At 31.6% G+C, this 25,957-nt stretch overlaps 1 protein-coding gene across 5 annotated transcripts in view; it reads right to left on the reverse strand.

Annotated features, from left to right (window-relative positions):
- Nucleotides 1-1,443: 1,443 nt before the first annotated feature.
- LOC143249760 (uncharacterized) overlaps nucleotides 1,444-25,957 on the reverse strand; it is a 184,741-nt gene continuing 160,227 nt past the window's right edge. For 4 of the 5 annotated variants that reach the window (XM_076500169.1, XM_076500157.1, XM_076500141.1 and 1 more), the window contains exons 11-17: nucleotides 18,641-18,745; nucleotides 17,172-17,429; nucleotides 16,022-16,147; nucleotides 14,176-14,260; nucleotides 11,322-11,480; nucleotides 10,386-10,463; nucleotides 1,444-10,100 (exon numbers count right to left, since the gene is read on the reverse strand). In XM_076500169.1, the coding sequence (XP_076356284.1) occupies nucleotides 9,889-10,100; nucleotides 10,386-10,463; nucleotides 11,322-11,480; nucleotides 14,176-14,260; nucleotides 16,022-16,147; nucleotides 17,172-17,429; nucleotides 18,641-18,745 (1,023 nt within the window). In that variant the 3' untranslated portion in view covers nucleotides 1,444-9,888. Of the gene's footprint in view, nucleotides 10,101-10,385; nucleotides 10,464-11,198; nucleotides 11,481-14,175; nucleotides 14,261-16,021; nucleotides 16,148-17,171; nucleotides 17,430-18,640; nucleotides 18,746-25,957 lie in introns of all 5 variants that reach the window. The other variant, XR_013027938.1, reaches the window with a different exon arrangement.

The following is a 25,957-nucleotide window of genomic DNA, read 5'->3' on the forward strand; positions in this document are numbered from 1 at the left end:
ATTCTGTCTGGCTGAGAGAGGCAGTGTGCCATGAAGTTAAGAGCTCCAAGCATGAAACAAGTTGTGAGTCAAAACCCATGGTAATAAACTCCAAAGAATGTGTCCAATGCAAGGAAGCAGCAAGTTCTGGAAAAGGTAACCCCATGATGGTCGATATGAGAAACTACCATGGAATTGTCAGAGTGGATCATAACCAAACTGTCCACAAGAAGAGAGAGTAAATGGAAACACGTACTCCAGATGGCAAGAAGTTTGACTACGTTAATATGGAATGAATACTCCTCTGGAGCCCACACAATTGAAATAATTTCATCATTCAGAGATGTGTCCCAGCCTGATAAACACCTATAATGAGATGAAAATTCAATTGAGGAGGTAGCAAATGTGCCACCATGGAACTGATGTAGTCGGCTACCAAGATGAGGAGAGGAGCCCAATTAACAACAATGTATCCCTCAATGTACAGAGGGAGAAGTTCACATGTACATGGCTCAAAGGAACAAGTGGTTTGAAGGAAGCCAGAGGCTCCAAGAGAGAGAGAGAGGGAGAGCCTCACACACACAAGTGGTTGCAGTTTATCTCAAATGAGATGGAAGTTGAGTTAGATCTATTAACATATCATGTAGGTATGAAAAAAACACTTAAGAGAGTTGACAAGCAACCTCCTGAAGAAGAAAGCAGATGCAAGAAAGGTCTCAGAATGGATGAGGTCATTTTGGTCACCTTCAAATTAGAAAAAAACGTAATGTCAGCCAAAGGGGCAGGAGGAGAGCCCGTGGATATAAAAGAACCCATCTGTTAAACAATGGATGTCACACCCTCCATAATTAATAAGCCTCCAGTAGCCCTAAGTCCTATGGAAATTCATAATTGTGAGTAATATCCAATTTTTTAGTTATTTTTTTTAAGTGAAATTAAAGAAATCACACTAGTAAAATGAAACAAGAACACTAAACAAGTTGTAAACAATTGCAAATCTTAAGTAACTGGTTGAAAATTTTATAACAAGTTTATTCTCAACAATGCTGAGGAAAATAGTGAAGTGCTTTGGGGGAGTTACTAAACAAGGACATTGCATCACCCTCCTATCTGTGGAGAGTTATAGAGTCAGAGGATGCTGACAATGAGTTCAGGTCTCACCTTAAACATGTGTTGGTTGGGGATGTATCTTAAAGTTACTGGTAAGAGTTATAGGGAAATAAGCATAGAAATTAAGCTATTCTGTGTGGAAATTTGTGGTTAAATAACTTTATTACATGACTGAAAACAAGTCTCGTAAATGCCATTTATTTAACTACATATTTTGTATACTATAACACTAACTTCCACTTTAATTCATCTTCACGATTCACAAATATTACAAAAAAAAGATTTAATCTATATTTTACACATTTGTTAAAAACGTTACATTTGGTGTCTGCATGTCTATGAAAAACACAACCACACTTTAAAAAACTGTTTAATATCAGCATTTTCAGATACATACTTCACCAAGGAATGTAACAGCATTGGTTTCTCCATTTTATGTTTATGTACAAAGTTTTAGAATTTACCACATACTTCCATAAACAAGTAATATTTACTTATATTGAGATAAAACTAATATACACAAACACTCAACAACAGCAACTAGCTATTAAACTCTATTGATAACTATTTAATGGAGAAAGTTTTCAGATGTCTTGAATAACAGCAACCATTTCATTTGTTAGCTACCTTTCAAAAGGAACTTAAGTGCAAATTACCTTGGAGTTAAATGATGACTTGACATTCTAAGTGTTTATACATTATAATAAGTCTCTTTATTTCCCTTGAAAGAAAACGTCTAAAATTAAAAACTAAATTGATATGGAGAATCTCTTAACAAACATGTCAGAAAAAGGGGATTTCTCAATTTGAGGAAACCTAAAAAATTAACTGAATTATGTACTGAATTCTACAATGACAGAACAAATGCCCACAAGAAAATATGCCAATGCTGAAATAGCTGTTTGTAGGTGCCAGTGTAAAAGAAATAACTTGATTCTAATCATGATGATAAGAAAAACATTAATAGTTAGTCATCCCTACATATGAAATAAAAAGAGTTAAAAATAGTTAATTTGGTAATGAGATGTTTTTTTAAACAGTGGTTTAAGATAATTTCTCAATCGTATATTTTCACACAGGTAAACTTTATGTACAAACAGAGATGACTAAAACTGACAATTTCTTTTCAACATTAATATAATTATTCAGGGTTTGTACAGGTCACAAAAATTCTGGAACTGTGATCACAGAATATAAATACAGTATCCACACATCTGCTAAAAAAGCAAGCTTACTAATATTTAAGTATTTTCAAGTGACAGGAGCCTTATTCACATGACAAATATTAACCAATTAATGGTGTTGCAATTAACCTCCAACACCACAAAAGTTATCTCAGCTTTGGAAAATTCTGATATTGTTCACAAGTGAATGAATGGTTTGAAGAAGAAAAAATAAACAAACTATAAACTTGTGTTGCAAATGGATAGAGCATTATTGTGTTATAAGTGGGAGAAAGATATTGCCAGTTGTTCATAAAAGCTGTTAATATTTGTAATATGTGTAAAACAGCCTTGAAAAAAGACAGTTACAAAAACACAGTTGAGCAGTGAAGATCTGATAAAAAAAACAATGCATTGTTAAAATTCATGAAACAAAAATGGACAAATGAGAGCCTTAAACCAAAACTAAGTTAGTGAATGCTCCTCAGCTCTTTCCAACCTCCTATTAAGATAAAAAGACCAACCTCTAACTAGAACATAAGTGCACTTCATCTTCAGTGGTAAAAATGTAGAAAAATGAACAGAACATGAACAGTCATTTAGTCAGAGATGAAACAAAATGTTTTCATGAGATGAGACTCATTAATATTAAACATGGTGCATGCAGTAGCACTAAATCATATTTTAATCCTAAGAATATATTAATTAAAATAAGGTGGCTAGTTTTATTAAAATTAGGGTATTTTTATGTAATGATATTTAGTTTTGGCAGAATTAAATTTCAGTTGCAAAATAACCAAACAGAAAAATTTTAAAGATCACTGAAATAACTTGCAGATTCCAACTAAAGAAACAGAATATAAATCATCAGGTGGAAATATGATAGATTTTTAGAAAAAGTGCACAAAGAAAAATACACTGCCTTCCAAGAGATCAACCATAAGGTTGATCACCTGGATTACTTGATATATAAATACATATCAAAGTACAAGAACTTTTGAAGACTCTGAAGGTTAATAAGAAACTTTCTTTTTCATGATTATATAATGTTAATTAAGAAAGGAGTTTGTTTCTCAGTAAATTGAATGTTCATTTGAAAACCTTAAGGCATCCCTTACAAATCAGAGAGTGAGTCAAATGACCAGATAAAACAAACTGAATTCCACTCACTAAAGATATGCTGGCATCAACATTCTATAAACAGTATATATTTTGCATAATTTTTGAAACAGAGATAGGAGATAAGCAACAAAAAGAAAAAAGGAAGCAGATAAATATAACACAGACAACTTTAATTTTCTTGTAAAATTCCATATGGAGAACTGCAAAAGAAAAGACGGCAGATATAAAGAATACAGACATTGAAGTATTAGTACAGTTAAATCAGGAAGACTTACCACGAAAGCTAATCAAGTTATTATGCATGGAAATTAATCTTGTGTTTCCTTATTTCTTGTGTACCATCATTATTATATGAAAAGAAATAGGTTATGGAAAATGGATGAAAAGTCAGGGAGTTAGATAAGCCAGAAAATATATAAATCTTGTCCCAGCATAATTTAATTAAGGATGTAACAAAACACTTCCCACTGGAAAACAAAATATACAATTTCACTTTTTGTGTATTATGCTTTAAGTTATGTTGTATATATTATATATATTTACATAATTATGAATACTATTAGTTTTGATGTTAACAACATAACATTTTACCTGAAATTAAATAACTTAACTAATGCAAAAGAAATCTTTTATATAAAAGGTGTTACCTATTTTCTTTTGTAAGGCACACTATTCTTTAAAATATTCAGACTAACTAACCAAACCAAGCACCACGATTTAAAATGCTCAGTTAACATTTTGATCTGAAGACTGTGCACAAAATAGCAGATTTACTAGCCTAGCATTGATGCTTTTTAACCACAAAGGGCTGTCAAGGTATGTCACCACAAACAAATAGTTCAGGTTATTAAGAGAAACTTATTATACAGACTAGTCAATTTTAAAAACCTTTTTAAGCTACAGAACATTTATACTTCTTCTGTCAAAAATAGCTGGCAATAAGTTATGATTTCAAACAGTTTTTCTAACATTTTTGAAACAAACTAATCATTTTACTTAAAGAATGTTCTACTCCCTGTGCAAAAATGTGCACTTTTAAATTACTATACATCTTTTTCTACATACTCCAGAAATTGTTTTACAGCATACAATTTCATGAAATAAGTAAAGTATATCCTGTGTATTCCTGGTACCACATTTCAATGGTTGCAAACATATGAAAGATTAACTTTCTGTGCAATAAAAACTTCTAGCCAACTGTATTTAGTGTTACATGCTGGCTGAAAGATATGCTGCATATTAATATCAAACATAGAAAAAACCAATGCCATTCATATATAAAATATTAGACAAAATAATGAGAGCTTCAAAGGGGAAAAAGTCCTACCTCAAAGACTTATCATTCACATTTTCTTTATACAGAAACTAAGATTTTGGAAATGCAGCCATAAAAAGAGATGTGAAAAACTATCAACATCTCGAAGTTGTATATACATATAGTGTTTGTATGACATAAAAAGCCCTATCTTGTTTTTTTGTTTTGCCCTTGTCTGTTTTACTAATGAGGAAATGAATTCTACAAAACAGTTCTTGGCAAACATTTTGGCATTTTGCTGATAAAAAACTAAAGATAAAACACTTTCTTAAAAAAAAGAAATGAATAATAATAATCAAATATAGCTGTGGTATTGTAACTATTTCTAGTTAAATTTGCAGAAGGCCAATTCTATTCTCGTCTTAAGTCTTCTCTTAAGGTTCATAAAAAACATCTATAATATTGAAATTTTGAAATCATGACAGAATACACTTCTTTTAATACAGTGTTAGACACCAAAGAATAAACTCTGATATATAGTATTGAATACAATTGCTACTATTAATAATAAAAAAAGTACAGTTTTGCTTGTCCTCAAAGTATTCCTGTATGTAATAAGATTTACATATAACACCTCTTTGTGTTGTACTTACACAAATGTATAGATACAAAAAAATTGATTGTTTTACACCAAACTGATGCTATGTCACCAAATATATAATACTCCCACAAATTATGCAAATAACATGACAATCCTATTGCTTTAGAACCAGTATATAATTAGAGAATGCTATATATTTGAACACTATGGCATATCAAATATTATAATGATCATAAAATTTAAATAACAATGCAACAAATTAATCTATTAAAGAATGTTAAACCCTGTAGATTTACTTGACAAATTAATGAGAGAAATTTAATTCTCTGTAATGGCCAATGGTTGTCCACTTACACTATGTAACAAAATTTTTACTTTTTCTTGTTCCCAGGCAGAAAGTGTTATTTTCCAATTGCTTATGCCTAAAGTAAATGGAAAAGACCTATTTTTCTCTTCAAACTTTGCTTTTGTGATCTGGGTAATGAAAATTTCAAATTTACCTATTTTCCAGAACATTCCAAGCAGATTCAGTGCTGAGTAGCTGATAGAGAATTTTCAAGAACCTTCCATACTAGTATATATACAGAAGCTTACTACTCACTGCTTAAGTTTAATTCTAGCTGCCAAAGTGAACACATAGGTCTATCTGATTTTATCAGAGATGGCATCAAGAACCTGCAAGCATTCTCCAGATGCATTCTGCTATGTACGTGGCCAATTTATCAAGACAAGAGCAAAAAAGTACTCTGTGACAGCATCTGCTAAAATGTGTGAAGCCTACAAGGCATATTTCGGCATGCCTGTCAGGGATCAAGAAAAACCTTGGGAACCTCATTTTATCTGCGAGCACTGAAAAAAAAAACTCTAAAATGTAAGATGGACAATTTTTACTTGCTTGAATAGTAAGATTTTATATTATACAAATTTTAGACCTTCTAAATTTAAATATATTTTACATTATTTTATTTTAAATTTCCAATGGTATAGAAAAAATATCAAAATAATTTTCATGAACCTCTTACACATTAGTTGTGGATAAAATAAATTTATTCTTCATAATAACAATTTTATTTTGCTCTTTTGCAGGATGGTACAGAGGGGAAAAGAGAGCCATGAAGTTCGCTATTCCAAGAATTTGGCGTGAACCCACTGAACACTCAAGCAATTGCTACTTCTGCATAGTGGACCCTTCCAAACGTCAGGCTAGCAAGAATGCATCTGTTATCATGTATCTGGACCTTCCATCATCCATTACCCCAGTGCCACACTGCCCTGAGCTCCCTGTACCCACTCTGCCAGAGAGAAAGCAGCAATCCTCAGAAGAGAGGAGGTATACGTTGAAGATCCAGATTACAATTTCAGAGGTGCAGCTGGTGAGAGAAACCCATACTACCCCAACAAAAGAGACCTGAATGATTTGATCAGAAATCTTGGTCTAACAAAGTCGAATGCCAATCTTTTCATATCTAGGCATAAGGAGTGGGATTTGTTAGATGAAAGTGTGAAAGTCACAAGTCAGAGGAAGCGTCACCAACATTTTTCAACCTTCTTCACTCGTCAAGATGGGCTCTGCTTCTGCCACAATGTATCTGGTCTGTGCGAGACTATTTTTTGGGACTTTTACGTGAAAGTGACTTACATTATAATTGCAAATCTCGAAAAACTATTCACTTCTAAACATTTTTGTTCATTTTTTATAACTTTAGTATGAATATATGCATTTCTTGATTCATATGTTGTTTTATTCAGACCTTATGTAAATGAAAATGTGTAAATTTGCCCGTTTTCATATAAAAAATAGGTTAATTTCTAAATTTCATTATCCAGGTCACAAAAACAAATTTTGAAGGGAATAATGACCATTTCCTATACTTTTACAACATAAGCACTTAAGAAATCACACACACTATCAAGGAATAAAATTTTTGTTTCATAGTGTTATTCATAATCTAATATACATTGCACTTAATTGTTTAATCAAGATGTTTTGAAATATCAACAACAATAAACAATCTAACACTGATAGTTAAACTTAGGTTGCATGTGGTATTTTTATTTAGTTATTTCCATTTAAACTTTTTACAAGTAATTTGTGTGATAACACAATTTGCTAATTCAACATAGTTAAGAAAACCTTTTTTTCATATTTCAAGTTATAAAAATCTATAATCTATTAGACATTTTGTAACAAAACTTTCTACTCTCTCAACTGTTATATATAATTAAATAAATAAACTGGAGGTAGAAAAGAGGCAAAGTGTGAGACTTTAGAAAAATATATTAGAAACACTGCATTTTCTGATGGAGGCATTGGGTCCAGGTGAATTACATTTTGTTAATAATACATAGTTAAAACAGTTTGAACTTTCACTGGCTTTTTGTTTTCAGTTACAATTACCTTTATTCAAAATACTAAAACTAGTAAACACTACATCTACACTACTGATATATAGCACGCTTTGTATTTGTAATAGTTAACAACTTGTGTTACTTCTCTTGTTTTACACACTTTTTGAACAGATGCTCTACTTTATGTTGTAGCCTTTACCTTATTTAATGACCAAAGTCCACAGTCTAAAAATAGTTTTACGGTTCTTAGAAATTTTCAAAATGTACAAAATGCCATAAAATAGTTTTGTATTTAACTAAATTATATAAGAAGTAAGTATAAACAAGTCAATTGGGGAATGTTAACTTTTACAGACTTCTGAAAGACAAGTATGTTGATTGATATTTCTCTCAGATAATGCTGTGTTTTCAAAAAGCTATGACATAAGTACAAAGCAAATCTTAATCAAAACACAATGGTCATGTTACTTTACAAAGAAGCAATCCACTTTTCTTATTGTAGTATAAAGTACAAGCAATATTTAAACAAGATTAAAAACATTAATATATATCATTCTATGATACAAAGAGAGTACACAATTAAAAAAATGAATTTACTTTCACAGATTATCTTGTACAAATTTCTTTGAGCTTTTTTGTATGTTGAAATGTGATCAAAGCTGAGTTTTGTAAATGATATTTACAATTCAAAGACAGAGGAAACATTTTCACAAAGGTAAAATATTCTGACAGTCTTATATTTAAGTTATCTTTTCAGTGTAAGGCTAAAATCAAAGCATTAACCTGAAATGTTAACAGTACACAACAGAAAATATACAAATTAAAAATGCATGAAGAATTTCCTTCCATTAATACATGTTACCCCTGAGCTTACCAGAAAGTGATTCAACTGAAAAGTAAGATATAAAAAAATGAACTCTTTAGACAAAATAAAGAAAACACAGATTTGAATAGCAACTCTGGCCCAAATATTAATAACCATTAAATACTATACTTTCAAGACCTTAACAATGCATTGCCACACAGGTTTCCTTCTTTTTGTCTTAACAGTCTCCTTTTTTAGTTTTACTTGCCAGTGCAGAATAAATTAAGACTACATATTAAGAATAATGTTCTAAGTATTCAAATATGTATCACACTGATGCTACTGTAACTATATAAATAACAATTTACTCTCTTAAGTGCAAGCCAACTCTTAGCTACCTGGAAATTCCCATATTATCACACGGAATTATTGAGTTGTATCCTAAGCCTTATATAGTATATTAGGGTAACTAGAAAATAACCTAAAGCACTTTACACTGTGTGTGGTCCTTACCTGGTTTCATTTACAAGTCATTTCATAAAATACTTTTCACATTTAAACATTCCTCTCTTCACACAACTGATCTTTATTATTAGTGTCAGATCCCCATACTGTAAGGAATGCTGCAATATATCTAATATGTATTACTTATAATTATGTATTGCATTGTGTAAATGTGTCAAACAACTATGTAATGATTCCACACAGATCTCAAATGACCAAATATAATACAAGCTGTTTTGGTCTTCTTCTGTAGATGTACAACTTCAGAGTTAAAAAAACAGGATATGGAACAAAAACAATATTACCAAAGATAGAGAATTTCAACTTTTTCTAATGTTAACTTTATTGTTACCTATAGAATATGTAATTAAAACTTTAAGAATGATACAAACAATGTTAAAATAAAAATATGTAGAGTGTTTACATTTCCACTACTAGATTAGCAATTAGCTGTTTTATTTCTACTTACACACGGACAATATTCGTCATCACTAAAACAATTCCAGGAAGGAGATGCATTCAAAATGACTGATCAATACATATACTAAAATATCTTCTTAACAACTAGCAAAACACTAAACAAAAAAACACTCATTATTATTATGGCTATAGCTAGAGTAACAAGCAGTTTCACAGAGCATGTCATTTTTAAACATGGTACATAAATAAAGTATATAAGCATACATCTAAAGCCTTTCAACAGTGACAGTACTTATCAAAAAACAATATGATTATCACAGCATGAGACGTTTCCATAGACAGCATGTACTAGTATATAAATAATACATCCACATTTAGCTGGGAACATTCATTCTGCAGATACAAGAGTACACGATTTACAAAGAAATTGTGGAAATTACTGCTACCTGACCTCATACTTGATTTCTATTTTACAGAATGGTTGTAAGAAGAGCTTGGCACTATTTAGTTATGTTGTATAGTGTAGTGTCTTTCAAACTGTCTGTGGTATCAAAAGCATAGCAAATAAATTATTATTTTCTCACTTCTTGGTTTTCTTGCCACTACCAAAATGGAACCATCCAGAGCCTTTCTTCTTTGGTAACTCTTGTCTTCCACCCATCATTACCATCACACTGGGATGGAAGTTAGATGGTAGACTACCAGTTCGAGACTTGATGGACATTGGATCATCAAGGAGGAGTTCAGTCACAGCTACATCAGGATGAGGACGAGGTCCTTTCAGTTGTTTAACTGAAATAATGTTACATATATACATGAAAACAACTAACTAAAACATAAGATATTTGTCATGATAATATCTGTAAAATCTTAAGACATCCATTTGATGTCTGATGGTGCTAAGCTGTAGTTGAGTATTTGTTAAGTTGTATACTGTCATAATATTAGAGCTATTAATTAAGAAAACAATACACCTTACTATTCTGAAACAGCCATCACTAGAAAATATCTAAATACGCAACCTCTACGTTCAACTATTCCACTTGTTGGTCATCATATATTCTTGCCCTTACTCACCTCTGGGACGTTTTGCTTTTTGCTTGTTCACAACAGCTAGCCAAGCTGCTTTTTTAGCACGTTCTGTGACAGTAAAACCTGAAAAATAGGATCTGTGATATAAATGTAAATATACATACACACACACATGTTCCACTTCATAAAAATTATTTATATATGTTTATTAAATGACATTGTGTTGAAAATGCTATGTTTAGTCTCGATAATGTAAACGAACAAGTCAAAATTTACTCAGTTATAAACAGACTATCTTATACAAGATTTTATACACTGAGTATATTTAGAAAATGTTATTTGTAACCTTGATAATGAATAACAACCTCTTCTACAAATATATCAATATACTTTTCTGTTTGTTCTTAAAAGTGGCTTTTAGGACATCAGATCTTGATAAATCAAGTATTTCAAGACTTGATGGTGGGTAGAATCATGTAGTTATTACCATTGTGATGTTAATTTACTTTATCTCTCATTTAATTACTTTGTAAAACTATTTATTCCAACAAAATGATAGCCTGCTATTTGAAAATATCCATGATGATACAGGACTTATGCTTTTCAAAAACATTTATTGTCTTATCTCTATTATTCTGTTTTCTATGGATATTGTAAATGCTTCTTTTTAGGTTCTCTCCTTTAGGAAATAATCAATGGAGAAAAGTATTCCATCAACAATTAACAAGTTAAGTGAATCACTTTCTATTCATACGTATATATATTTTTACTACTGAACAGTTAAATCTATACATAAAAAGGATGTAGAAACGTTTAATATAAATACCTAAACTACATGAGAAGCCTCATATTTCTTACCAAATATTATAATATACTACACGAATTGCATGTGTGCATCTCCTAATTTTACTGAATCATCTTCTGGTTAGTTTAAGTTTCATTGTATAAATAGTAAAATGTAAACTGGTACAACAGTGACACCTTGTTTCTCATCTTCCATCACTCGCTGTCTCTCCTCTCCAAATGCTTCCAACCACCTAGCTTTTTCTTCAGGTGACTTTGAATAAAACAAAAACCACTTGTCTCGTGAGGCACAGTAAATTTTCCAAGCATTTTTCACAGTAACTCCAAACTGTGCATCTATATAAAAAAAATATTACCAAACCAAGGGTTAACATATACAATAAACTAAATTAAGTAAAATCAAATAAGACAATTTCAAAACAAATATGGAATATAATTGTATAGAGTATAATATCAATGTTTTTGAAAGACACAGATGATAATATTTGACACTCTTAATTCTCTTTTAATCTTTATTATTAATAAGTATTGATAATTGAAGTGAACTGTAACTCATGATAACTACCAGTGTAGAAAATTATACCAAATCTCTACATTAGTTTCTTACTTAATTTGAATAAACACTAATCAAATCTGAATTCATTAATTTAAACCTATGCAATCACTAGTTATTTATTCTAAAATGTTAACATTATGTACAAACCTTTTAGTTTCAATAATCTAATGTTGCTTTTCAACTCCAACACTATACATTATATTTATATTTAACCTTTGTTTCCTATGAATGTACAACACATACAACGTAATAACAGCTTAAAACCTATTTAATTAACATTACATCAAAATAAAAACCACATCCCACTCACATACACCTGAAAGGTAATACTAAATACTAGTGCTTTCTTTTAATAAAGATATTTATTATTATTAAGTTGCTAAACACAATGTCATTCTACAAGGAAATCATACACACTACATGAAGAGATATATGATTCACAAGCAAGAAAAGTCTCTTATTTATGTTTCTTATTTATAAAACCATTTTGATATATGTAACACTATGTAATAAAATATTTACTTTTTGTTGTTCCTGGGCAGAAAGTGTTATTCCCCTATTGCTTATGCCTAAAGTAAATAGAAAAGATTTATTTTTCTCTTCAAACTTTACTTTTGTTTGAGATGATGGGAGACTATATTTGGGGGCTGATATGTGAAAGTAATTTACATTACAGCTGCAAATCTTGAAAAACTACTCACTTCTAAACATTTTTGTATAACTTTAGTATAAATACACGCAAATCTTGATTCATATGTTGTTTTATTCAGATTTTATGTAAATGAAATTGTGCAAATTTGCTCGATTTTACATAGAGAATAGGTTAATTTCTAAATTTCATTGTCCGGGTCACAAAAACAAAGTTTGAAGGTAATAATGGCCAGTTCCTGCACTTTTCCAACATAAGCAATTAAGATATAACACATATTATCCAAGAACAAAATTTGTGTTACATTGTGTAATATATTGCAACTAAATAATATACATGGGAAAAGTAATGAAATTTCATTAGCAAAACGAAATATAATCTCTTTAAGTGCAAGAAAAAAATATTTATACACAATATCAAACAAACTGTGGGAGAGAACTATGACAGTAAATAATTGTAGTTTAGGATTATGTGTGTATCTGAATATGTATAAATAGGAAATTTCTAGAATACAGATGCATGGAATCTATAACTAAGAAAAACTTTCATTCCACTTACAACACTTTAGAAAAGTTATTAACTGTACAATTTTTAAAGAGAGGTATTATATAATACACAGATTAAACAATCTATGAAACACATTGAATACAGGAAAAAATATGTGACATTCTCAGTCTAAATTTCTTGTTATTTATAAACTAATGAAAGAAACAAAGAAAATTATTTAACATTCACAGGAGATAGTAGTAATTTGTTATGGATTAACAATCAGGATTTCTACAGCTTAAAAAGTTTTGAATACTAATTAAATTTATTTCATACTTCTATTTATGTAACTGCAAATATTAAAAAACACTAAGTATTAATCCAACTGGAAAGCTAGACAGCCTTTAAGTCTCTCAAATTGGCACAGTAAAATAGTTTTTATGTACAAAAGCAACATCAAGCTGACTTTTACATTAAAAAAATGATAAAAAGCCAACTAGGTGATATATTATAGCCAACCATGAGGGGGTTAATGAGAAACAATATCTTGAAATTGTAGTTCTCAGATGACCAAAGGGTTAATTAGTTTTTATAACAATGATAAAAGGGTGCAAAAATGGCAAAGCAGTGTGAATAAATTATCTCAGTCAAACACTAGTATAATAGGGCAAGCTTGAAATTTAAAGATGAACAGAACTTAAGATTTCCTTTTTTCAGATATCTTAATAAACAATGCAGTTTTCAAGTCAATGTGCATCATAACAACCACTTTTTATATTCTGTGCTTATTTTGACAGCTTTATTATTTATTGAGGTTTTTAAAATTAATTTAGTAAAGGTTCTGATTAATCAGACACAAAAATTTTTGGAGTTAAATTCTGTTGAATAAACAACTTAGTTACTAATCTGGAACCAACTTTAAGTCAATAAAATATTTCTTGTTGTTTTTTCCTTCAAAAATGTGAACTTGTTCCAATTTAACATCTAGTGTTTTGGAAGTGTAGGTTAGCCCTGTGGGAAACCTTTGTATTTTGTAGCTGGGTCTGAATCTGTGCAATACCATAAAATATTCCCCTACTTTAAACTGGTATAGTAGCACTGACTGGTTGCTTTCCCTCTGATTGTTAATTAAAAATTAAAGATGGCAGCATATAACCTTAGTAGATTTTGATAAATACCTATATAAAAAATAGAGTAGTGTATGACTCAATTAAGCTTTACTCTGCAAAATTCTATATTGTGTTTGGTTCATCATATTACTATTCTGATATATATTTAGTAGTTTTACAGTCTTTGAAACACTATATTTGATATTCTGTATGAATAAAAAGTTATTTTACCTTTTCCATCCTCTAAGTTAAAGATACAACACGAGTCTAAATCAATTCTTCCTTTATATACATGGTTCTGTCTTTTCAAGAGATCCTAGATAAAAGCAATAACCATGTGTTAGGAATCTTCTTGTGACAGTTAAAGTTAAAATGAAATAATCGTACTACAGATGTTATTAACAATTAGCATCATATACCCTAGCCATATCCGAAATGCAAGGACAACTAATATGGCATATGTTAAATACATCATAAAAAAACGAAAACAAAAAACAACTGTATTATAGAACTTGATTCTGGGTAGTGCAAGTAGTAATATGGTACATAACAAAATGTCTTTGGAACAAAAATAACTAGTAAGATATGTAGTAACAATAAACTAAATACAGCAACAACAAGGATATGAAACAAACATAACTTTAAAATGAAAACAAAATAGTATTTTAGCAAACTTGTCCTTAGAACAAAAACAAATAGTATGAGATGTGACGTACTTTATAAATCATATTACAAATTCAGGTTGTAAAAAACCATGTTCCAAATACAGCAAAAGCTAATGTATTATATAATGTCAATGTCCCAGATACAGTGACTACTAGCATGTTATGCAGATACATTTACTTTGATATGTTGTATAAATCTGGTTTTAAACACAGCAATAATTAAAGTTTCAGATAATGTCCTTACACTAAATACAGCAACTACCAGTATGTCATGCAAAAACATCTTGTATGACATTCCAATAGAATAAGGTGTCAAAAAGATATCATAATTTTGAAACTTAACACTTTTTGATAGGAAAAAAACAAAATAAAAGCTTTGTGAATAATTCTGAGTTTAGTAATAATAATTACTACTGATACATATTTGTGATTCTTGTAAAGAAAGTTACACAACCAGTTTCTTCACAGGTGTGATTTGTGTGAACAACATCAAAACAAATACTTTCTCTCACTTTTCTTATATCTGCACAATACAACCATTTTTTTTAAATTGCTTATAAAACCAAGTATTAAGCATACATTTAAAAAAAAAAATTAATAACCCCTAAAGTTTATTGCTGTTTATTTATATAGAATTATAGAGTAGACTAAATATACATGTATTTTCATCGTTTCTTGGAAGTTAAAGTGAAAAAAATTATATTAAGGTTAGGTCAATTCTGTTGTAATAAATGATGGATGAAAAGTAAAATTTGATAACTGATCAATCATGTGGTTCATAAATCAATTATATTTATCTATTCAATTGTTCTCAAATAAGACTTCGACAACTGGAACAATTGAAAACAGTAATAATTAGAAACACTAATTTCAACTACACTGAAAAAACATGAAATAATCTAAAATAATAGTAAAAAACAGTGACAATCAAAACTTTAATTTCGATCAGTTGATTAGTTTTGTGACGTTAAGTGGTTTAATCATAATTGTAATTAATCAATTATTTCACATGAAACTAATCTATGCAACTAGTATATACAGTTAATGATTTATATCAATTAATCAAGTTGCATTTAGCCAGATTTTTTTTACACATTTACACAGAAAAACCCTGTAGGAAAAATAACAAACTTGCATGAAAATGATATAACAACACATGATGATTAAAGTATTAGACAAAAAATAACAAATAGTCATTAAGATACAGTAGGGAAAAATAAAAGCAATACAAGAAATTGTAATGACCAAATTCAATGGTAAACTTAACAGTAATCAAGTTTCTAATAACAAGATTCAAGAATCAAACTCCACATTCTTACAAGATGGCAGTTTTTACTTCTGTCATAAAGAAAACTAGATTAACAAAAAGTTCTGAATAACCTTTCCAACCCAATATATGACACTTGACCTACCTTTTTGCAATAGACTAGTAAATGGTCAAAGAGGAAAATTGTATGTTCACGAGACCAGCCAGATGATGCCCTGATTATGTCACCAGAGTGAATTAAAACAGAACAGGAATCTAATATATCTGGACCCTTTACAATAAATATTAATGAAATTAGTCAGGTTTACACCATAGCATTAACAAAAATAACTTACAGTCAAAATGCGAGAGAAAATTTAACATGGTCCTTTAAAAAATGGTAATGATGTTATGATCTTTTCCAACTTAGATAAAATAGCTCATAAAAATCTAACAGATTCATCTAAGGCAGTCTATCAAAATGTTTAACTTTTTTAAACTTTCTTTAGGAAAATAAGTGTGTGTGTGTGATATAGTGTTTTAAAATGAATGGCTTGTTTACTGTTTACATTTTCTGAATCTGCAAAAATATAACTATAAAAATGTAATCTACCAACCATAAAGTAAATCAATTTAAGTAATTATATTTTAGCTTTTACTGGACCAACATATGTTTCTCCTAAAATACTCTCTAAATTTAGCAGGTGATACATTCTCCAATTTACAAGTAAACAAAAAACAACACATTAGTTTTAATTGCATTAATAATAACTGAATAGTTGTGTCAGGTCTTGTGACTAATTTCTCTCTGTATGTTTGTATTACCTCTTTTAATCTGTGAATGTTCTCATATACCACTATAATTAGTTTTGGTCCTTGACCTACATCACATAATGCAACACTGCAAGTCTCAGGTTAGTGTAAAACTGACAAAGATCTATTAGCAAACTATATTTATTTGAGAATATAACTACCAAATATATTATAGAAAACAGTCATAAGAACATAGTACGTATGTTTTTAGAAGAGCAAAGAGCACTTAAAGCAGTACTTTAGTCTATAATGTGATATATTATTTTAATTAGTTGTAACATAACAGGTTCTAAAACTGAAATTACAAACATTATAAACAACAATTTTTTTACTCAAATGTCTAACCTACCAACTCCAAATCAGTATGATAATATTTAAGTTGTCTTCATATTATGATTGTTAACTGTTTTTCTGTTGGGCAATTATGTTGGTCATATAAACTTTTCAAATTTATCTTGTGAGGATAAATATATTATTAAAACTCACGAAACAGCCAACCTCACCTCCCATCCATCAATGGTTTGTTGCCATTCAATAAGTTGTTCCAAACATTCCATTCGACGTTTTCGTTCATTCACTAACTGAGCTACCTCTCTCATGGCAACCAAGGCACTTTTGACTGGGACGTAATCAGGATGATCAAAGTCAGTATACTTTAGCAGTTCTGCCAACTGAAGTGGATACTTACAGATACGTTGAACAGGTGTTAATAAAAAACCATCCAATGATATGTCTATCATCTGTTGCAGAAGTCGACAAGCCTAGAAATATAAAAACTTGAGCACATTGACAGCAAATTAAAGTTGTTGTTTTTTTTTTACATCTTTATATGTCTGACTCCTTTATTCTAACTTGTTTGTTTTCATACATCTACAATGTTTTGAATATACTTTAATTTTTTAGATTTACAGTGGAACCCTTCTAAGCGGCCACCCCTCAGATTCAGTCACCCCTTGAAAGCGGTCATTCAATCACAGTTCCTTTTTTTGTTTAAATAATCCCTAATTATGTACAGTGGAACCCCTCTAATCAGGCCAGTGTGTCTCAGTCCCGAAGGTGGCTGCTTTAGAGGGGTTCCACTGCAGATAAAAACAGTAGTAAAAGATCAAAAATACACTAAATTCTCACAAGTATTCCATAATATATAATAGATCCTCTAGTAACTGTGAATATTAAAGTGTAAAATATAAGTTAGTTTTGTATGTAATAACATTTTACAAAAAAAAACATTAAATGAACCTATATCTTCCAACTTGTAACATCCTACTACCCTATGCAGTTACTATAAAGTACTTATTACAATGATGTAACCTAACTCTAAAGAGCTTAAGCACAGCTAAAATTTAAAGAAAAGAATAAATAAAACGTTCTTGTGTTATGGTTAAGTGATCTACATTTAGTTAAAGTGTTGAATATGTTTATTCACATTTTTTAAACCTTCTATTTTATAAACTATATCAAGTTTTCCAGTCGTTCCCTGTTAGTTATTTTAAGGGAGAGAACATAAAACCAAAAAAATTCTACTTTAAAACTTTTTAAAGTTTGTTTTGAATTTCATGGAAAGCTACATGAGGCTTATCTGCACTAGCTGCCCCTAATTTAACAGTGTGAGGCTAGAGGGAAGGCAGCTAGTCATCGCCACCCACCGCCAACTCTTGGGCTACTCTTTTACCAACTAATAGTGGGATCGACCATCACATTATAATGCTCCAACAGCTGAAAGGACGAGCATGTTTGGTGTGACAGAGATTCGAAACTGGGACCCTCAGATTATGAGTAGAGTGCCTTAACCATCTGGCCATGCCAGACTTCTTTTTAAAGTATCTTTAGTTTTATGTATAGTGTTATTAATAAAAAAAAAGAAGAAGAAGAAGCTGAACCATATTTTAAAATAATTTAGGTTCATAGTGTTATAAGGTACATAGACATACAAACAAATTACAGTTTCTGATAACAAGAAAGCACAGCTCACCTCAAAAAACTGGCAGTAGCGTGAATCATTATATAACTCTTGGAGTTCACTAACAGCTAATGGATGGTTGTTACAATAGTCAGAGTAGATTCTAAAGTCTGTTTTCTAAATATAAACAAAACCAATTCAACATTGAAAAATCACTCATGTTTATGTCTATTTAAACATGTTCATTACTAATGAGAAGTCATCCCTTAATTTAAAAGTACACCTTAGAAACTAACAGTTTTGGTACATTTTTACCAATTATATTATCTACTATTGTCTACATACACTATACGACCAAAAGTATGTAAACACCCCTTCTAATTAGTGAGTTTGTCTATTTCAGCCACACCCACTGCTAACAGGTGCATAAAATCAAGCATACAGCCATGCAATCTCCATAGACAAACATTGGCAGCAGAATGGGTTGTACTGAACAGCTCAGTGACTTTCAACGTGGCACTGTCATAGGATGTCACCTTTCCAATAAGTCAGTTCATCAAATTTCTACCCTGCTAGAGCTGCCTCTGTGAACTGTAAGTGCTACTATTGTGAAGTGAAAACATCTATGAGCAACAACAGTTCAGCCACGAAGTGGTAGGCCACACAAGTTCACAGAATTGGGCTGTTGAGTGCTGAAGTGTGTAAAAATCGTCTGTCCACAGTTGCAACACTCACTACTGAGTTCCAAAAGTCATCTCTAGAAGCAGCACAAGAACTGTTCATTGTGAGCTTCATGAAATGGGTTTCCATGACCAAGCAGCTGCACACAAGCCTAAGATCACCATGTGCAATGCCAAGTATTGGCTGGAGTGGTGTGAAGCACACCACCATCTGACTCAAGAGCAATGGAAACGCATTCTGTGGAGTGATGAATCGGGCTTATTATCTGGCAGTATGACAGACGAATCTGAGTTTAAGGGATGCAAGGAGAATGCTACCAGCCTGAATGCATAGTGCCAACTGTAAAGTTTTGTGGAGGAGAAATAAAGATCTGGGGCTGTTTTTCATGGTTTGGGCTAGACTCTTTAGTTCCAGTGAAGGGAAATATTAATGTTACAGCATACAATGACATTCTAGAGAAGGTCCTTTTTTGTTTCAGCATGACAATGACCCCATGCAGAAAGGGAGGTCCATGAAGCCATGGTTTACCAAGGTTGATGTGGAAGAACTTGACTGGCCTGAACAGAGCCCTGACCTCAACCCCATCAAACACCTCTGAGATGAATTGGAATGCTGACTGCAAGCCAGGCCTTCTCACCCAACATCAGTGCCCGACTTCACTAATGCTCTTGTGGCTGATAGGAGCGAATCCCCACAGCCATGTTCCAAAATATAATGAAAAGCCTTCCCAGAAGAGTGTAGGCTGTTATTGCAGCAAAGGGAGAACCAACTCCATATTAATGCCCATGGTTTTGGAACGAGATGTTCAACAAGCACATATGGGTGTGATGGTTGAGCGTCCACACACTTTTGGCCATGTAGTGTATTTTGAAATATGTAGAAATTATTAAAATAAATAATTTTCACATTCTGGAAAATTATGACATAAATCAAGATTTAGCATAATATTTTTTAATGGGCATTTTTATATCTAATCATCAATGACTTTTTTAATTGAGTAGATTTCTTAATATTGTTTTAATATCACATTAACAACTGCAAACTAAAGCTAACTGTTTGCTATAACATACATTATCAGAGAAAACAGTAATTTAATTTTTCAAAAAGTATTTCACCAAATGAGAAGTTGTTCATGAAAAGATTAAATCTCTTGTTAGTAAGTTGAAAATGGCATAATTAAGAATCCATAATAACAGAAAATAAAACAAAAAAATTATAGCTTACTGTTATAATTACATCCACCATTTTCATTATATTTTTATTGCTTGATATTTGACCTTATCATTAAAAACTTTCCAAAGTCAAAGAAAATCAAGTATCAGTCACACTATTTATACATAGAGTAACAATGAATCGGTGTTCATAATTTCTGTAATATGCAGACATAGTATGTAATTTATACCTCTTTTAGTTAGTAAAATGAACTGTTTAAAGTTCACATATTTTTTTAAATATTTTATGCATGTAAATAAATGTAGGTTTAAGAATAGGTTTACTGGTCAAGAAAGTGGTTATTCTCCTTTTGTCCTAGTTACTTACTGCTCCAGGTCATTCCCTTCTGCCTTCTTGAGGAAATGATTTATTTAAAGTTGAACAGACCATGTGAAAGCCACAATCCCTCTTTTCCACTGGTAGCTCAGGTAATAAACTGAGGTTACAACCACTTTATTTATGATTTGAATAACTAACAGTGATGTACATAGCACACAAACACAAAGAGAAGAAGAGAATTGTGAAAATGTGTATATATTATATATTGTTATGTTTTCTTAGTCTGGAACAGATGTTCACCAATTTCCAATTTCTCTTCACAGATCTTCCTGATAATTCTCAACATCTAATAAATATGCAGAATAAAAATTGTATTTACCCTGTTATATATTGTGTTCTGTCTGTTTCTTTATCAAACTTGGTGAAAACCAAAAGAATATAGATTTAGTCGCTATGGCACTTTTTGTTGAACTTGTTATATTGTGCATCCTATACAATTAGCTAAAGTAAATTCAACGAACCTGAAATTACCACAAAGCAGGTAGGAAGCAGATACTTTGGTGCTGTGATTACAGAAATAATTCTTCTTGAGTTTTCTGTTTTTCTTTGAACAAGTGCACATCACTGTGCTCTTTTAAACTATTGTGTTATTAAGTTCAAAAAAGCTTTGTTCTTAGGGAAATGGTTATTTTCCAGAAATTGATGGACTTATAACTTGGAGAAGGAATTTGTCACTGGGAGTAAAAAGCTGTTTGAAAGAGAATGAGAAAGAATCTTTGTCTCTCAGAATTAGCTAATGCCACGCATTTCTATAACTGCAGTTTTGTTGAAGCTGCAGACTCACCAAGGAAAACTATCAGAATCTGATTCACCCAGACTTCTGAGTTTTCCCCTGAGGATAAATGTCAGTGTACAGAGGCACAGGTGATGAGAGTCAATGTAGGAACCTGAGATTTGCCAAGTCTTAGATCAAATTTGGCAGTCTCTTCAGGACTCTCATGTAATTGCCAACCAGATATGCTAACCTTAGCTCAGTTTGGCACTACCATAGCCTAGAAAAGAGAGACTGGAAATGCTACTGGTGGATGATGTCTGACAAACCAAGTTGTTTTGCCAGCATGTGAAACAGCAGGTACATGGTCATAAGCCTCTCTGTGACAAAAGATGTGTTGCAGTGTAACTGTTCTTGAGAATCTCTCTTATCATCCATCCATGTAATAGGTATCTCAATGATTCCAGGATCTATATTTGAAGAATATTTAAAGTTTAACCTCTTATTTCCCTACTGACTTAAGAAATTGGTTTCAATGCTGATGAAAGTCACATCATTAACAGAATTGTTGAGTTTGTTAGTGTTGAGTAAACAAAAAGGTTTTTTTCATTGTTAATAGAATTGTGGTTGTTGAAAGGCTCTCTAAGAGTCAGTTAGACCTGTGCTACATACTGGTGGCTACATTTTTTACACAGTATGAGGTGATTGGTATTTTGCATTGTTCAAGTAATTTCTTTAGAAATTTTAAAGTATTTATGATTGTATTTATCAGACAAATAAAACAGTTCATGGTTTTTATAAACTTGCAGATTAGACAATACTAACAGCAACTGTACTATCATTAACCTAAAAGTAGAGTTCATTAATGAATTTAAGGTTGTTTAGAGATAAGACAAGACAAGCAAGGTCAGTTACTGTCTGAAATTCTGACAGGTTGGAGCAGATTTTTGGAATTTCAAGTCCTTTGTCGTATGGAATATTAGTGTAAACTAAAGAAACATCCACTGTATACAGAAGGCTGTTGGGCAATAAATGTCCATTAATTTCATTTATGATATTAAGAATGCGAATCTTGTCCTTTATGTAAGGGAGAGTACAGGGAATACCTTTTATGGTAGCCAACAAAATCAGACAGCTTCTCAGCAGCCATATGCGTATTAAAAATTATGGGTTGGCTAGGATTATTAGGCTTGTGTATTTTCAGTAAGAAATAAAATACACCCAGAGAAGCCTGTCAGGGTATCAAGTACTGAAAGGTTTCTTTATTAATTTTCTTCTTTTGAAGAGTTATTTAACTCTATCCTTGATGGTTTAATAAACTCAGCTTTAAGATCCTGTGAGAATTTCTTGTATAAATTAGTGTCTTCAAGTTGGCAGTTAGTTTTAGCAATATACTCATCTTTCTTAATAATAATAACAACCTCACCCTCATCTATTAGTTTTATTATGATATTGTTGTTTGTTTTAAGACCTTTTACAGCAGTTCTTTCTTTCTAGTTCTGGTTATTATGACACTGCTTGGAAAATTTTAAGGTTTGTATTATGTCATTTCCTACAGTTTAATGCAACTCTCTAAATGTGGTTCTCCGTTCAGTGGAGGTGTCAAAGAGGAATTTTCTTTGAAAATTAATGTAGGTTGATTGTCAAAATATGTGCCAAGTCTTAGTTCCAAAGAGAATTTGTTAAGTCAGAAAGATGTTCATGCTTATTAACAATGTTATTGTTTGGAAAAAGTCAAGACTTTTACTATGGATGTTGAATACTACATATGAAAGAACTGTTTAAAAGACGACAAATCACTAGATGTTTAAAAGACTTAAGGCTCTGGCTCCTGGACATGAAAATTTTCTGTATTTCAGGCTGAAATTAATTGGTTTTCTATTTTGATATTTTGAGACACAAATTGGGGACTTGAGGTACTTTTGGTTGAAAATACTTGGAAAGATTTGTGAGTTCACTGTTACTTTTTACAGGTGAGTCAGTCTGAGAAGACTAACAGCCTGCCAAATTTATAAAACCACATACCTTTTTCAACAAGTATACCCATAAACACTAAAATTTCTAAACAAATTGGTATGATTCTGGGATAACACAGATTGACTTGATATTTTCACTGATAGCAGTGAAAATATTTTTGACTGAATCAAATCAAAACATTTGTGAATAAGAAAATTATCTGTACAAAATGAAATTCACAAATGGTAGTTTACATGTCACATTAATCATAAAGTTTGTATGCCAAATGTTTTCACTGGCTAAAGTTTAAGATTTTTTATTGTGCAAGCTGAAATATTCTATAAACACAGTTTTACTGATTATTTTATTGACATTGTTCTAGTGCAAGGAACAATTGAAACACATGACAATGCAGACTTAACCACTGGAGGTATGAAGAAATAATCACACAGCATTATTTTAAATAAATTTAGATGAGATATCTATACTAATAGATTCCCATGGTCAGAAGCAGTAAAAATGAGAGTGAATTAGTGATCTCAATAGCATCAATACCATATTTTTGGAGATCACACAGAGAAAACATACCAAAAACAGGATGATTAATGGAAAGAAGAATTGATTACAACATTATAAACTAAACCATAAAAAAATTCATTCAATCTACAATAATGTACTAAAGTGATTTTGCTGCAGATAATATCACTTTTTTGAGACTGACCCATTCAGAAATTTCTTACTCTGGCTCTTAGTGGGAAAGAAAGGTGGAAGAGTGTGAATTGAAGCAAGTTTTATTACAAACACATTTCAGTTTAAGAAAAAGTTAACTTCCAAAACATACTTACCTCCACTTACACTATAGCTGTATGTGTGAGTGAATTCCAACCTGTAACTACAGAGTGATGCATTCTGAGCCACTGGAATCATAACAAGAAGGTAAGTGACACCAAAGTGGACAAACCCTCTCCTCAAACTAAAGAAGTCTGAAAGCAACATCCCAAACTCAGAATGACTGGATCCTATATTTCATACTCAACTTGAAGAAACAGAACTCATTTGGTATGAAATTATGAACACTCTATCCTCAATCTCCAACTGTGTGGACAAGGTAAACTACACTTGCTCCTGAAATTATGTGGATGATGTGGAACAAACTGGATTCAGAATTACAAGGAGACAATGAATTTTCTTCCACGAACAATGTACTTAACCAGTATTTATTTAAAAAAAAAAAACACGTCATGTACAACCCAACCAGATATTCAAGCATCAAACCTGTTCTATTCTTCAAGAGTGGAGAAAATTTACTATAACACTCTGGAGGAATAGCCTCTGTCCACAATCCTGGTGACTGAACACTAGCTCCACTAGTAGAACATGAGAGATGAGTGGAGTCTTGAGGAGCAATGCTCTGGAAACTGTGCAATAGGTGAGCAAAGTTCCCTAACTTTGTAAAGGCAAACTGATACCACTTTATTCAATCCAATTATCAAAACAAACAAACAGACTCCCATAATGTCTTGTTTATGGTAAGTCATGAGTGGCAGTCCAGCATAGCACAATAATACCACCCAGTCTACCTCTTTGTGTTCTTATGGAACACCTCATTTCTACAGTCTTTTGCAACCTAGATAGAGAATACTGTATTAATGATTGCTAGAGTGGAATTGGTTTGATAAAAGTGCATTTGCCACAGAGTGAGATTCCATGAAAAAGAAGTAAAGGACTCTTGTGAAGTAAAGAAGAGACAATATCAGTAGTAAAGATACTCATCCCTCTTTATAATCCTGCAGATGTGGTTAAGATAGCTACAGGGGGTAGTTGAGAACCCTCAGAGAAAGATAATGCCAGATCATACAAATAATATGAGATAAAACTATTTTGGGAGATCCACATACCAGCAGCTCAACGTCCTCAGTAAGCAATTCATATGGGCTGCTAAAAACCTAGAAAAGTGACAAATCTGATGAGACGTGACTCCCAAAAGTTTCCTCACCTCCAAAGAGAGCCCACAACAAGTAATATCTCTCTCCACTTCTCCCTTGAACAACAAATCTCTGATAGTCCTAGAATGAAGTTCAAAAATCCAAGGACATGTGGGAAACAAACATTGCAGGTTGGGTGAATAATGGTGGTGAAGTTGTGAACTGAATGTTTACCCATGGATCCATGGTAAAGGTTTTCCACACGTCCAGAAATTCTCAAAGCCAAGCCCCTACAGACCCTAAAAGCATATGGTAGTCATTACTATCACTGGCAACACTATGACTACACAAAGGAACCTCCTGGAGATGTGTGGAACATATTCTGGGTATCAACAATTGAACCAAGGTCAGAGCTAACAATGGTCCCAACTCATCATCAAATTGATGTGGCAATCACTTCAACAAAAGTTGGAGTGAAGATAAATATCTTAGCATTGTAGTTAAGGTCAGACTATTCAAAAAACAGTTGTGATCTATTTAGGTTGACCACAGATTCTGTTTAGA

The sequence above is a fragment of the Tachypleus tridentatus genome, chromosome 1, assembly GCF_004210375.1.
Source record: "Tachypleus tridentatus isolate NWPU-2018 chromosome 1, ASM421037v1, whole genome shotgun sequence".
Taxonomy (NCBI): domain Eukaryota; kingdom Metazoa; phylum Arthropoda; class Merostomata; order Xiphosura; family Limulidae; genus Tachypleus; species Tachypleus tridentatus.